Raw genomic sequence first — 15,748 nt, 5'->3', positions numbered from 1 at the left:
AAAAGGGGCTGACAACAGCATCACTTGCTCAACAAGTCCTTCGCGCTGAAATCACAAAAGGCAGAGGGATTTGTGAGGGGAAAAACACCCTTCGGGCAGCGGTGCCTGTGGCTCCAGTCACTCAGGGGGCTGAGTTAAATGCTGCGGGGCCACATCACCCCAAAACGTTTTGTACAATTCACCCCCATCAAAGAGCGCTGCTCCTGGAGGTTGTCACGAGGGCAGGGAGACAGGCAGAACTTAACAATTTGACAGAGGGAAAAAATAAATAAATAAATAAATCACTCCAGACACAGGTTTGGTGAGAAAAAACGACTTGTATTTCTGCTCTTACCGTGGTGTCACATACAGGTTATAGTGTGGTTTAGTACAAGCAGCCACCGGGATACAGGCAGTGAATTACATCACCCCACCGCAGCACCGACTCTTACACCAAGCGTGCAAACGAAGCATAAACAATGTAAAAATATATTATATATTTACATACACAATCTTTTAAAAAGCCGAGATGCGAGTATAAATTCCGGAGCTAAAACACGTCAGGGGAGAAAACAGGTTAAGATTCAGTGAGCTGTTTGTAGGCAAATTTACAGTCACAAAAATAAACTTTAAAAACCTCCGGGGTAAAGTGATGGGGTGTTGGAAAGGAAACTCCCCCCCCGCCGTGCTGCGAGGTGCTGGGGGTGCAGGCAGGAGGTCTCTGCACTTCAGGGACAAGGTTTTGCTGCCGGGCAGTGGCAGAGTCCCAGCACAGAGCTCTGGGAGCCGGGGCACAGGCGAGGCGGGGGCCGCGCTGCGTCGGGGAGGTGTAAGATGAGGTGTGAGACAAACGGAGCGACCGATGCTAAAACCACTCGTCAACTCCGCAGCGGGTGCCACGGCTTCGGGTAGGGAAGTGGAATGAGCCATTCCATCCCCGGCCGGGCATGCTGCCTGCCCGACGTCAGCAGAAAGGGAGATTTGAGTATTTAATTCCTGAGTATTAATCTCCTAAGTATTTAATCTCGTAAGAAAGCGCATTTCCCGTTCGCAGCCTCTGTCTGGGTTTAGTGACTCCAGCAGGTCCCCTGGCAAAAGCTGGCTAAAACCTTGGTTTACACACAACCCCCACGACGTTCCTCCATCTGGTTAAGTCACCTGAGGATCTTCCTGCCCCAAGAAACGGGAGAACACGAGCAACAGATGTTGTCAAACACTCCCCAAAGTCCCTCACCGGCTCCAGGGAATTCCTGTGAGCTTGAACCAAAGCAAAACAGAGCAGCGAAGGTGAGGATGGAGCCTTTGAGCATGGAGAGAGATTCCACAGAGCACCTGCCTAGGAGAGGGTGACAAAGCCCAGGCCCTGGCAGAGCGCTGCCCAAGCCCAGACTGGGAGCTTCGTGTGGTGTAGGGTGACAGGAGAGCCCACAGGACCTTCCAGTCGCCGTCACAAAACCCTGAGCAGGTCCCGACACTCACCCTCTGCCACCAACCACCAAAAGGGCACTTTGGGGGAGGCTCCAGCAGCACCCCGGGAGTTGTGGCAGGACAGTTGTGGCTGGGAGACCCCTCCAAACACCCACCTTGCTCACCAGAGGGAAGGGGCTGCTCCTGCCTCTCTGTGCACCCACCCACAGAATTATTCATGGAATACAAACTGCCATCTCCAGCCTGCAGCAGCCAGGCCCATCCGCCCGACACGGCGGAACGTCAGCCTGGATCCTGCCAGAGCAGAAAAACCTTCAGCCGGTTCGAAGTACAAACAGGCAACAAGGAAAGACGCAAATGCTTGGGGGTTTCGAGCTTCTCAGGGCGGCTGCTGGTGGGGAGAAAAACGCGGGGATTAAAGAAGTCACTAAATCCAGCCAAGTTTCAGGTCGGGGGGAGCAGTGCCACGCAGGGCTGGCTCCCTGCTCTCATCCTGCTGACTGTTACAGGGGAGCTGAGCAAAGAAAAGGAAACACTACTGCCTACAAAAAGAATTTTTTTAAGAAGAATCATATGCATGTTTCTCCAGAGGTTCATGCCTTTGCCCAGTGCATCTTTCACCCAAGCACCTGATTCTACATGCTACAACTTTTAGAGTGTTAAATATGGTATTAAGTTCTTTTTTAAAAATGATCCTGGAGAGCAGCCCGAATCAGCATTCTCCACCTCTGACAGAGCTTTGAGATGACCAGTGCTTCCCTGCTGCTGGCCCGTCCCTCCGGGCTCGCCCAGACCACAGGGGAGAGCTGACCTCGTGTACAATGCGTAAAAAAAAAATACTGGAAGCTGCGGGGTACTGGTTGGAAGGTAGGTAGGGACTTCTGCCACAAAGAAGGGCTCATCTCTCCCTTCCCCTTTTGCGGAGCAGAGCAGCACAAAAGGAGCCAACTTTCACACAGCAGGGTCCTTCTCTACACACAGCTGGGGTGTGTAGCACTCACGAGGACAAGATGTTGGGGTGCTGCAGCCATGAGGAACGAACCCAGCAGGCCCAGGACCTCCTCCCCGCTGGAAAACTCTCCCGGGCTTCAGAGCAAGAAAAATCTGTCACCTCACTACCAGACACAGGGACTCCCAGGGCAGTTACAGAGAGAGACTAGATCGACATCATTAGCCAGACTTTAAATGGTTGAGTAAAAGCAATTAGGAAAAAAACCCCCTACTGCGGACAGACAAACCAAGCAGCGCTGGGTGGGTTCCTTCTCCACCTCTCGGACCCCTCTCGCGTGTGCCGTGCCTCGGGGTGGGGGGGCAAGTCAAAGAGCCAGCACCTTCAGGCAGGGTGGAAGTCCGAGTGTTAGAAGTCACTGAGGATACTGATGTCTGCAAACTCGTTCCTGTACCGGTAAGCGTACAAACTGAGCAGGAAGGCCCATTTCAAGGAGATGAAACTCCAAACGCACGACAGGTAGTAGCTTCTGGGATCAGTCAGGGCTAGGAGAGAGAAGGATAGAGGTAAATTTGAAAAATCCTATTTATCCCTCAGGCGGACTGCCCGGGAAGAACCCAACTCAGCCCCCCAGCTCCTGGGAGCTCCTCAACCCACATCTAAAGGTCTTGTGCTGCGGGCAAGGCTCAGCCAGTTCCTTCTTCCCAGCTCTCAACCCAGACTGCAAAACCTCCTCTGCCAGAGGAGAGTGTTCTGGCCACGGTCTGAGGAAGGATCATTATCTCAAGAGGCAGATCCTAAGGTCACCCAGTCGGCCACCCCAAACCCTCCTTGCTTAGGGCCCAAAGGATGGAGTTGGCTGAATTCCTGGGTGGCAGAAACACGTGGCTCAAGAAAACCTCAACCTGCAGTTCTGAATTTCTCTCACCCTGCTGCTCCCTTCTACCCCACCACAGCAGGGAAAGAAGAAATCTCCACATCTCTGGGGGGGGGGGGGGGGTGTGTGTGTTAAGACAGGAAATAAAATATATCTTCCTTCTAAAAACGCTTTTACCAATCGTTGTGGCCAACATTTAATAACGTAAAACTGGTGAACTTCAATCTGTACTGCAGGTCCTCAATGCAGTGATCATCACACCTCGGCGAATGATGTAACAGCTTATTTTTAGAGAATCTTTGCAAATGAACACACTTCTTCTTTATCTATATAAAACTGCCTTGACTCAGGGATTACTTTGAGGACATCTGGGTACAGTTCTGCTTTTTGAGTGCATGTCAGCAGGCTTCATATTTATTTTCAACATTTATAGGGGGTTTTTTGTTGTTGTTTGTTCTAGAGACGTCAACAACTTTGTAAGACGCTTATTACATAACCTAATGCGCAAAACAATTCCACTTCTAAGTACAGAAGTTTGGTCACTGTTAAAAAATAAACACGATCATTTTTTTTGAAGAATGCACAAAACAGTACTTACTCAGTAAGCTCCACTTATTAGATGCACCAGTCCTAAACTTTCCATACTTAAATAAGCTATGCAGATGTTCTACTTTCCCCCGCCCTCAAAATTAGGGCTTTCCCTAAAATACCTCCATTTCCCTAAAAAAACCCAAATATTCCCCCAAACAGTTTTTCCTCATGCCTCCAAGAAAGGAGGTTTGAAAAAAAAATATTTTTTTTTTTAATTTGTATTTCTAACGATTGAGTACAAGTATTTTCACACCCTTCCAGGTGGCCGAAGCACTTGAATCTCCACAGGGAGAATATTTAGGCTCAGCTGAGGGTTTTGGGTTTGGGTTATGACCCCAGCACAGCGTGTCCACCACCGTGAGTACAACAACAACAGGACTCTTAGCAGCCATCAGCCCAAATGCAGCGAGCAACAAACACGGACAACTTCTAAAAAAAAAACAAACCCCAAACTTTCTCTCTTTGGTTTATTGCCAAGCAAATACTGGGAGTAATTACGTGAACCCTCCTCAGACAATGTTAAATATTTTATAGCAACACAGCTTTATACGCTAAGTGGGGAAGGCATTGTCACCCTGCTGACTCGTGTTTGGATTTTAATATCCTCGCCCACCTGCTTTATGAGTGCTGCAGAGACAACGTTTAAGAGCACTCCCTTTATTCATCACAGAAATAAGTAAATTCCGGTTCCTATAGGAAAAAAAATGCTGGAAAACGTGGCCTGCCTGCCAGCAGGCCCGCAGAGCAGGTCGAGCAAGGCAGCTGTCGAAGATCAGAAGGTGCCCTCAGGGAGCGGCACTCACCGGGCAGCAGAATTAATCTTGTGTCATCGAGATCCCACAGCAAAAAAATGGAAGCGCAGCCCCTCCCCACAAGTCTCTCAACACCTCTCAGAAGAGAGGGCAGGAGCACCCCCGGACTCAGACCCCGGCTCTGCTCTGCAGGCTCTTTCATCCCTTCAATCCCAGTAATCCCAGCATCGCTCGTCACTTCTCCCGGTTACTTACACTGGTGCTTGGTGATGGCCAGAACAAGGAATATGCAGAATCCCACCACGGAGAGAGCTGAGAAGAGGATCCCGATGAAGAGGAAGAACCTCAGCCCTTTTAACCAGGTCCTCCAGTAATCCTGCACATACATCACATGCGTGATTAGGGCCCAGAGCGCCAGAACACCTGCTCGATCAGACAGCAAGGGCAGTCAGTACCGGCGTCACAGCGGCGCAGAAAGCTCCCTAATTAACACACATCTCATTAACCCCCCCCACCACCGAGCAGCACTAACGTGGCCGTGTCCCCCCTCCCCGCCCCGAGAGGGGAAAGAGCAGGACAAAGGGCTGCCTGGGCCAGCGCTGCCCCCCACCACCACCCCGGCCCCCCCAGCGAGACAGACCCCGCGTCCCGCTGGCACCGGAGGGATTTTGCTCACTGAACGGATTCCCCCGACAGCTTGTTCGCTGTCCCGTTTGGGATAGACCCGTTTCACGCATTCTCAGTGCAGATTTATTTAACTCTCCCTCCAGGTTCCTTCCAAAGGGCCGGGCGGCCCCTTTCACAAACGGCGGCGATGACGAAGGGCACCGCGGCACGACCGCTGAACTCAGACCCCTAAATCAAGGAGATACAGGTCCCGGCGTCTCACACCACATCTTTGAGCTCCAACGTATCCCCGGTTAACTTCATAAAGAGTGGATTTACACAAATCCCCTCCAAACGTTTCACGTGTTTCAAGTCAAGGGGGGTTGAAGTTCAGCTCCCAGATGATTTGCAGTTCCCACTTACAGCAGAGCACGCTCACTGTGTGTTTAAGGTGGCCTAAATCTAACTCCGTACCTTTGGGTCTGGCCCAAACCTCCTGGATTACATAACCAAACAAATATTTGAGCGCATAGAGTTTATATATATATATTTTTTTTTTTAAGAACAGTCAAATTCACGATGGCTTTAATAGAGCAGCAACAGGCATTTCCCTAAGCTTAGGTGACTAGTCCATAACCAAGTTTCAACCTCTTGTCAAAAGGGAGGAAATGACACTTAGAAAAAGGGAGGAAAGCATCCAAATAACAGCTGGAAACAGTTTCTGACACAGGGTAAAAACGACATATCTTTCCTGATCTTCTAAAAAGAAAAAAAAAAAAAAACTTTTCACCACAACAACCAGAAGGGACCCTTGATATAAGAACTCTCCATTCACACGCTTAAAGCCTGGCACAGTTTTTACACCCCGCCAGACCAAGGCTGGCTGGCATTCCCCGTTACACAATCCCAACTACGAGCAACATCACCAACTCCAATCATAGCAAGCTGCTCCTCTCTTCAGACCGCAGGGCTGAAGAGTCTGACTAAACCTCCTTAAGCCGCTAACTCAACCTATAGTTAGAGCCACTTTACAGACTTAAAACATTTGACTCATTTTGGCAAAGACCTCGGCGGCCTTTCTGAAATTTGAACCTCCAGTGGTGCAACTAACTGGCTTGTATTTCTCCTCCGCTGCCACCTCCTTTCCAGATTTTATTTTAAGGGCAGCAGGGGAAACAAAATAATAATAATAAAATAAAAAAAAATAAAATGACACCACCACTAAAATACCAGGCTGCTTTATATGGTATCCTGCAATAACACAGACCTCCCTCTGCGGCTGCTTCTCAACATCAAAGGAAGCGAAAACCAGCCTTGCCCACTACAAGATAAACATTTTAATACGAAGAACAGCCACAAGTCTTGCCAGAGCTCATTTGTTACTGGATACGGTCATTATACACAAAGCTTCCCAAGGCTTAAAAGAACATATAATAGCACAGAGGCTAACAGCTGCGTCAAAAGCGATCGATGGGCAGAGCCGGGAGCCGCCGTACGAACGCGCTGGACTTGCTTTTCAGCTCCCAAGCTCCCTTCAGCTCCTCTCCGGCAGGTTTTCTGACCTCGCCGGCCACACGGCCAGCGGATGAGCTGCAGCTGCACAACAAATGAGGCTGAATATACACAGAGTCAGTTCCAGGTTAGACGGGAGAAGCCCGGCAATGGTTTTTGCTTCTTTGATGTCTTGGGATGGGGCAAAGGAAGCTAAAATACCCTGCACGGTGGCTCACAGAAGAGGTGGGTGGCAGGACAACCTTCAAAAGAAAGACCCCATCAAAAGCAGAAACACTCAGGGTGAACTACAAACCCAGGAGTAAAGGGCTGATATCCAGAACAGACATATCTGACAGGCTGATATCCAGGGGCTCAGAGACATTTTACCACCACGAACAGGAAAGGCAGAATCCATCCATTACCCCACCTGGTCGGACCTGCTGTACCCCAGCAGTCCCTAAGGATGTTTTCTGGCTCCGAACAGTCAGGATTTTCATTCCGAGACTCTCCTCAAGTCACCCACAGACACTGCTTTTCCATGACTGATTCCACCCAGGCTACCACCACGCACGTGCGCCAGAGATCACAAAGCTGGCAGGAGACACCCTGCAGCCGCAGAGGCTGTAACTGCATCGGCAGCGCGTTTCAAAAAGCCTGCCACGGGATCTGGTGGCAAAGCCCATCGCTCAGCTTGCTCAACAACCCCTTCCTCGACTTCGTATTACCTTCAAGCGTGTGCTCCAGCAACCTCAACCCACTTTTTTTAAAAAAAAAAAAACACGGGGAACTTCTGTTTTTCAGTCAGCAAAAAACAAGCTGCTTCCCCACCCAAGCGCTTTCAGATGACTTGGCACAATTTATTTGAACTGCTGAGTCAAGCTGCCGGCGTTTCCACACCACAACTGCTGCCGATGCTCCGACAGCTCCCGGTGGGGAGAGCAGCGGCACCGCGTGAGCTGTCACTTGATCTTCCTCCCACCGCCGGGCCTGACCCTGCGTCTTCCCCTGACCCTAAAGCCTGACACAGCACTTGGAAGCTATTTGGCAAACCGTGGCGTTTGGTTAATCCTTAGTCTACAGTAACCACCTCACACATGACTTAGCAAAAAAAAAAAAAAAGCCTCATGATAACTACCCCACGCGCTGAAGGGTTGAGTTTGGTCACACGGGGCATCGTTTTACAGGCGGCTCAGTTCATTACCACATGGAACAGAGGGGAAAGGAGCCTCTTCCAGCTCCAGCCACACGTTTTCCTCCTTTCCTTTACACCCCTACACAACTCCGAACCGCTGGTGAGGCTACCCGGCTTGCAGAGCAGTTGATTTTTTATTTTATTTTTTCCCCCTAAAATGGCAGAAAAGCATTCCAACAGGTTAAATCAGCTCATAGCACCGTCTGAAAAACATCAGCACAAGAAACATTAGTGGCACACCATTCAGGGACAGGTAGGAGAGGATGAAAAAGCCAAGTCCTGTTCTCTGCTGCTTAATTTGCCCATCCTGAGCTTGTGAGCTCATACTGGGGCGGGCACCCCAAGGCCCACAGCACCGCTCCGACCCAGGGAGCAGCCACAAAAGAAAGCAAAGCCACCACCCAGATGCTGACAAATACACGGGAATAGAAGGGGCATCCCAAGAGGGATGAAGCTACACAGCAGCAGGGCAGGGCAAGTCAAGCTCAGAGTCTGAATACACGAGGAAAACAAACAAATATTGAGGGGAATTCAGTTTAAGCAGCATCTGTTGCTAAATACAGTCATCACCGACCAAACGCTTCAACACACGAGAACGTGCACCTTTGCTAAAAAGCCTTCTTGTAGCTAAGTGCTGATCAACACACAGCATTCAGCAGGGAAAAGCCTCGCTAATTCTAATTAACTCCAGAGGAAAAGTCGCTGTGAATGCTGGAACGGAGACTTTGACTCATGTTTAATTCAGCTGCAAGTGGGTTCAGGAAAAGAAAAATCACCTTCTAGTCACAAATAAACATGAGCTAAACGGTGAGAAAAACAAATTAGTCGTACTGATTAACAGAGCAGACTTCCATTATCACACAGAGAAACTAAAGCCATACTAGTACTTTTAATTAACGTGGAACCTCTCACTCCGTAGACCTTTGGAGGTTTAACACAAACCCAGCAGCTCTACGTAGGCAAAAGAAGAACAGCCAGCTCAGCTGCACAACTGAAACAGGTTTTACTGGAATAGGAAATAAAACATATGTCTCGTTTCAAGTCTGGAATGATGAACTGCAGGACCTCCAGTTTTTCTTTTCCACCTCCAAATCCCCTCCCTCTCCACAACCACAGTTCTATTCTCCGGTGGAATTGCACTTTGCACAGAAGCAAAACCTGAACCTGCAAATGCAGCCCTGGAGTTGCACTGGTGGTTGTCAGCTCCAGTTACATCGCCTGCCTAAAATAACATCCAAAATCTTACAACCCTTTCACAGAAACATTTGTCTTGGTGGATTTACCCCACACATCACGGTTGGAATGACCCTAAAATAAGAGCTGCTCCGTAAGACACAATCAAGGGATTTCCGACACAGAGCAACGGGAAAGTTGCTCTCTAAATCAAAAACTAATTACCCCAAGTACACAAAGCTCCAGGAAAAGGAAACTGGCCCATCAAACAACCACGAGCACATCTGAAACAACAGCGACAGGGGCAGGGCTTTTTTTTAAACAGAAGTTAACAGGTATTTTGGCAAGATTAACTCACATGAAAAATACAAAAACTTGCAGCACGCTTGGAACAAGTTTAAATAAATTGTAAAGGCAAGTTCAAAGGCAGGCTCGCCCTCAGCCTGTAACCTGGTACAGATAAACACCAATATCTAAATATTTTGATAAGCCCTTTTGAAAGTTTGGCATACTTTAGCCCAAGTGAAATAAAACTTTCCCTTTCTCCGAGCATAAAAACAAAAACTGCGATAAACAAAAGGTTTTGTCAGACCCCTGCTCATCACTGACCGATTCTTCGGTCCCAGCAAAACAAGCTGCATTGTTGATGGGGAATAACAGCACAGCTGCCTTCCCTGAGGTCAGGGCTGCCCGAGGCCAAACGTGTCAGGCCACGTTTGCTACGCCGCGGCAGGACACCGTGTACGACACGAATGGGCGTTACAGATTCTAGGAAAAAACAACAAATGTGCAGCGGAGGCCAAAAAACCCAAGGGAAGGCACAGACACAGAAGCTGTTCTGCCACGAGCCCTCCTTATTCCTGCCTTCCGAAGCTCAGGACGCGTGTTGATGATGGCAGACGAGGATGATGGCAGGAGAAATGACAATAAAAATGAAAAACAATCTTAAAAATTACTTGCATGGTCCTGGAAAATCTGAAATCTACGGTGACCAATTAGAAGGCTTTTTTCCAGAGCACTTTCAAAGCCTTCAGTCATTTTCCATCTAAACAATCTTCTTTTATACACCCAATTACTCCAGCTGGAGCATGAGAAATACCTACTCTAAAAGCAGCCTGAGCTTTGCCAACCTAAGTTTTCAAAATCTCCTCTTGTCTGGTTGATTCTCAGAAAGGGTAAATCGTTCTCTTCCGGGAGCTAAAGCCAAGCTCAGCCTCAGCTGTTTTTGGAAGAGGTTAAAAATGGGTTTTCTTGAACAGCTCTTCTGCCAAAATAGCTGGGGATCAACACTGAAATATTTTAGGAAAACAGCTCTCGAAGGAGAGGAGCTTTTAGAGTATTCTAGTGAAAACTGGTTTTCGCTTGGCAGAACTTCCCTCTGGACACGTGCAAGCGAGGGCTTTACTACCGCAGGGCGTTTCGGTGTGGGGGGAAGCAGAGCGGGCCACGCACGGAGGAGCAAAACCTGCCGTTCGGGCTCGTGGTTCAGCCCCGAGTCGCTCTGCTCGGCCGTCTCCAGAAGCAGGGAAAGGGACGCTCAGATCTCAGACGCTCCGCGCCTCCATCACTCACCTTTAAGAGGAAACCCAACAGCACGTTTCCCAGCACATCAGCAGCACTTAGGACAGACTCATTCCCTCCTCACAACTCAATTACAATTAAGCAGAAACCACTAGCACGTTTTCACACACCCCCCCCCCCCCCCCCCCCCGTTTTCCATCCCTTCCTTCAGACCACGGGCTAAAGCAGCCAGGAGCCAAACCGTCATCCAACAGTATGCAGCATTTTATATGCAAATCCAAACACTGAAAAATACTTTACTTCACAACCGCAACGCTTTTTGGCCATGCCATTCCAGCCCTGGATAGGGAACAAGGCAATCTGCGTGAATTTATCTAGTACATGCAAGGTAGATTAGTTATCAGTCTTCAGGGAATGATTACTTTGGTACGCAACAGATACTGCATTCAGCATAAACTAGCTTCTGCTACTTTCACTCATCAGATATTTTTAAAGTTTCAAGTGTCTGTAAAGTACATTTTGTGTTTCATCTTCTTCGCAGCTGCTTTAATATCTGGTCCACATTATACTCGCAAAGCACAAGCTCTATATTTTGCCAGAAATATCTGAGCAGCTTGGAAACAGCCAATAGAGTCTCTCTGGAGCGGAAAAAAAACCCTCTCTTTCTATTAAATTTAAAAAGAGAAGATACATACACAAGAACATTAAAAGCCACTCAGGAAAGGGCTGGATACATCCTGAAAACATTGAATTGCTTTCTTCTCTTTTAAACTGCCTCTGGCAGAATGAAAACATCAGAGTGGTTTAGAGATTCATGGCCTACTAAAAAAAAAAAAAAAAAATTAATTTAAGGCAGTGAGGGGAGAAGGTCAAACATACAAACAAGCAGTAAATTACAAAAGCCACTGCGACTAGCTCAAAATGAAATGGCAAACCACCGAGACAGCCAGTATTAACTGAGGAATGACTTTCTGCGTCTTGTGATTAGTCCCTTAAGTTGCTGTCCCTCAGGTTATCACTGGATGGGGGTGTTTCTGCTCAAAACCTGGGTATGATGCACAAGGTCTGTATCTGATTTAAGATGATCCCAAAATTCCCAAGTATGCGTGCCCCGAGGCATATTTAAGATTCAGAGGATTAGCGAGTTGATTTTACTAGGCATTGTGGAGGGTGGGGGGGTTTATTACTATGAAAGCCAGCCGGTAAGACTGGAAAGGTAGTTTGCTCAGCACCTTAAATTATGTGCTTCTGGTTTCATAACTGGAGGTGACTGAGGGCTCCAGTTGCAGACTCATCACTATGTGGCAATTTTCCCTCCACGGAACTTTAATACTAGGTATTTATTTACTCCAAGTCTTTAAATTATAGGAAATGTGTCAGAGCGAGCGAAAGTACAAGCAGCAGCCGAGGGCAGATTTCAGTGCAAAACGTAGCCGGAAAGGTTCTCTAGAAGATAAGCAGAAGATAAATAAGCTGATTACAAAGAGAGATTCCTAATGAGACAGCGATCAGCGGGACTTCTTACAGAGAGGAAGTGTATAAACATCCCAAAACACACGTCCCTGACAAACCAAAGGCACATGAGCAAAAGCTGCAGCAGGCTGCAATCCAGGCAAGAGAAAAGCAACGACAAACACGCAGGAGGCGACGGGAAAACCAGCAAGATAGTTAAAACTAGATAAACATGTACAAACAGACACTCGCAGAGGAGGCTGGCAGGCAAAGCCTCGGCTTAATCAGAGGCATATTAACGAGGAACTGCTGCAAAGCTGCCAAATAAACCAGTCGAAACACCTTTCTGCCCCCCGAACACGCACGGTGTCATTGCTCCCAGCCATGACAGCCCGGCCTGCACCTCGCTCTCAGGTGCTTCGATCGCTTTTGGGAGCTTCTGAATGAAATAGGCACATACAGGGCCAAAAAAAAATTTAAAAAAAAAGTTTGTGCTAAAGCCATTGAACCCACCCAGCACAGCAAACACCTCCAGCACAGGGGGTTTGATTCTGCCCGCAGCGGCGTGCAGGCTGTGCCCTGGCCCCAGAGCTGAGCCACACGTTTTGGGGGAGAAGCTGTCTTTTTTTTTTTTTTTTTTTTTTTTCCCTTGCGTTTACATTCACCTGCACAATGCGCAGAAAGCCGCAACAGGTTTATTAGTGGACTAAAGGGCATAAAACAATGCCCGACAATTTGCGATGTCTGCACGGCGGAAGATTTCAGCAGCTCGCCCACTTCCTTTCCTGCCATTCTCTGCCTGTAGACGTTAAGTTCTAATTAGCACATTATGATAAAAAAACCCAGATGATTTAACGAAGCACGCCAGAAACCAACCAAGTGAACGCCCTGCTTACCTGGAGTATCCACAATGTCTAAGCATAACGCAAAGCTCCGACACACCATAATTATTTTTTTTTATTTTAGAACAATCTCACTTTAGCAAGTAGCCTTAGCTTCAACACACGTTAAAAACAGCTTTTTTTTTTTTTTTTTGGTGCTACTCCTCCACGACTAAACAAGCACTTAGCACTCTACCCATGCAGGCTCCAGCGGGCAGGACGTGAAATGTCAATTTAGCAACAATCTGAGGGCACAACTCGACTTTTAACGTACTCCTGGAAGCAGAACAAATTCAAAAGGTCCTTCCTGCACACACACACACACAAGTGGTTTTATGCCCGCTCCTCCCTGGCCCCTCCGTTGTGGGGATAACAACGTTTGGAAGACAGCACGCTACAGATCTTCAGCTCAGGGGTGGAAGCCTAAAATAAAAGTCTCATCTCCAATGTCTGGAGCCTATTTCAGAGAGAAAATAGGCTTTTTCTCTCTGAAATAGGCTCTTTTTCTCTGTCAGTGTCTACTGAGACACTGAGGGGTTGAAAAGCGAAGCAGGAGGGCAGGAAAAAGCAGCCATGAATTTCAGATGACAGGAACACCTTAAACCAGCTCTAACACCAAAACGTACGTTTCTTAATCTGTTTCTCAGGCTTTGTGATTCGACTGTGACTCTACCTACATCACTGGATATTCGAGAGCACACCAATTCAGAGCCCTAACAAACGAGCATTTTTTGATTTTGTTTCTTGCTTACTTTGCTCCCTGTTTATCTTAACTAGCTTGAATCACCCGGTCATTAACCAGCACACAAACCTCCTTCTCCCAGCAGACAATAATCTAAGTAACTCCAGCACAGAAAGTACCACCTGGTTCCTCTCTCTGCTTTCTCACCAACCTCCTTCTAGAACACAGACTTCTGGAATTCCTCTGTGAACACAAAGACAGCACGTGCACACAGCATCAAATATTAACTTGCTCTTTTGCTGTGAATTTCTGGGGTACAACACTCCAACTTTCCTCGGGCCACCTAGTAAAGCAAGGTGGTTGGGATTTTTTTTTCATTCCAGATGGAATTAAAGCTTTTTGGGAGGGAGAGGAAGCAGAGAGATAACCACAACCCTGCACCTCACAGCACAGCCAACACCGAGAGGTGCACGGGAGCACCGGCACTGCTCACCCACCACAACTTTCCAGAGTTTAACTTCACTTTCTACACTTCCTCCAGGTATTCAGCCAGAGAAACCCGTGAGTTGCTGAGCTGACAGACCGAGCGAGGACTAAGTTCTGCCCCAACCCAGTCATTCACTAAGATCCACAGCCGACACAGGCATCTGAATCTCACTGATTTCAGTGGACTTTACGATGCAGTTTACAGCTTCTGGCCTCCACAAGTAGCCCAAACGCCTATTTCAGAGCGTCTGGCACAGATCCTTTCAGTGGGTCTAAACATCAGGAGGCCGGTGTTTTTCTCTTCTGAAAATACAAAGCACATGTAAATACAGGTTGCCAGACCAAAATTTTACTACAAAAGTCAGCAAAGCTTCCATCTGTAACTCTGAAATAAAATCCTCTTCTCAGTAACAATGCTGGCCAGCGTCTGGGGCTCACTCTGACGGCCACAGGCAATTTCAGCCCCAAACTTTAGAGGTTTTCCCTCCTCGACACAGCGAGTTACACACCACCACCAGCTAAAGCTTCTCCACCACAAACTGCAAGTTTGCTGGATGTCGTTGCAAAAAAACTTCTTGGGACCGAGGAGAAAACTAGAACAATTCCACCTACACTAGCAGCGGGGCTGTAAAATACACAAATTAATTTCTTTTTTTCCTAAGGGATGAGCATCAACAAGGGCTGTTAACGTGTCCCGCAAGCCACGGGTTTGCATTTCAAGTCGCAAATACCAGCCAAGGCGCTGTGAGGTAAAGTCTCCCAAAACGTTTTTATTAAAAGTCACTCCCTGACGGGCACAAGCAGCTCCTGGGCAGATGGGGAAAGCATCGCCTGCAACTCCCCAAGACGAAAGGCAGCCCCCCCAAGCCCCCACGTCGTACATCAGCCCTTACTCTAGTCACTATTCGGAGCTTTTCCCCCCCCCCCCAGTGCCACAAGCCCACTTTTCCAGCTTCGCTCCCACCACTCCCAGCCCGCGGAGGCGCCCGGCGTGGCGGGAAGGGCCCGACCACACGCCCTGGCCTCGACGCCCTCCCCGCGCACCCACCGCCCGGGCGCCAACTGTCGCCTTCTCCCCGTTTTGAGGATTTTTTTTGGCAGCTCTGGCCTCACCCACCCTCCGGGAGGGCCCTGTCCCCCCTCACCCCAGGGGACACCCACCCCGCAGCCCGTCACCCCCCGAAAGGTGCTTCTCGCCTCCCCCCCCCCCCATCCAAACCCCGCGGCGCTGCCCGCCGCCGCCTCGTACCCGAGAGCCCCCCCGCCGCCGCCGTGGCGGGCTGTCGGAAGGCCGGCGCCAGGCTCCAGGTGAAGAAGGCCGAGAGGCCCATGAGGGCGCCGGCCGCCGCGTAGGCCAGGCGGAGGGCGAGCGCCCGGCTCACCGCCATCGGAGCGCTGCGCCGCCGCCCCGCCCGCCGCCGCCCGGCCCCGCCCCGCGCCAGCGCGCCCCCTGGCGGCCGGGGGGACCGAGGGGAGGCCCGGGGCGGGGACACGGCGGGGGGGGGGGGAATGGGGGGACACGGGGTGTGCGGGGGGGCATGTGGGGGTGTGGGGACACAGGGGGGGCCGTAGGGGATATGGGGGGTGTGGGGACATGGGGGGACGCAGGGGGACGTGGGGGGACACAGGGGGACATGGGGGATACGGAGGGTGTGAGGACATGGGGGGGCACAGGGGGACATGGG

General features: G+C 49.4%; 1 protein-coding gene across 1 annotated transcript; it reads right to left on the bottom strand.

The window, feature by feature from the left end:
• Positions 1-303: 303 nt before the first annotated feature.
• On the bottom strand, positions 304-15,475 carry SLC48A1 (solute carrier family 48 member 1). Its single transcript, XM_074929473.1, has 3 exons — positions 15,313-15,475; positions 4,832-4,999; positions 304-2,901 (listed from the first exon to the last, which is right to left on the bottom strand). The coding sequence occupies exons 1-3, from the start codon at positions 15,449-15,451 to the stop codon at positions 2,765-2,767; spliced, it is 444 nt and encodes a 147-aa protein (XP_074785574.1). The 5' UTR covers positions 15,452-15,475; the 3' UTR covers positions 304-2,764.
• Positions 15,476-15,748: the final 273 nt, after the last annotated feature.

The sequence above is a fragment of the Athene noctua genome, chromosome 30 (assembly GCF_965140245.1).
Source record: "Athene noctua chromosome 30, bAthNoc1.hap1.1, whole genome shotgun sequence".
Taxonomy (NCBI): domain Eukaryota; kingdom Metazoa; phylum Chordata; class Aves; order Strigiformes; family Strigidae; genus Athene; species Athene noctua.
The sequence above is the reverse complement of the archived record's forward strand: the minus strand, read 5'-3'. Positions and strand labels throughout refer to the sequence as shown.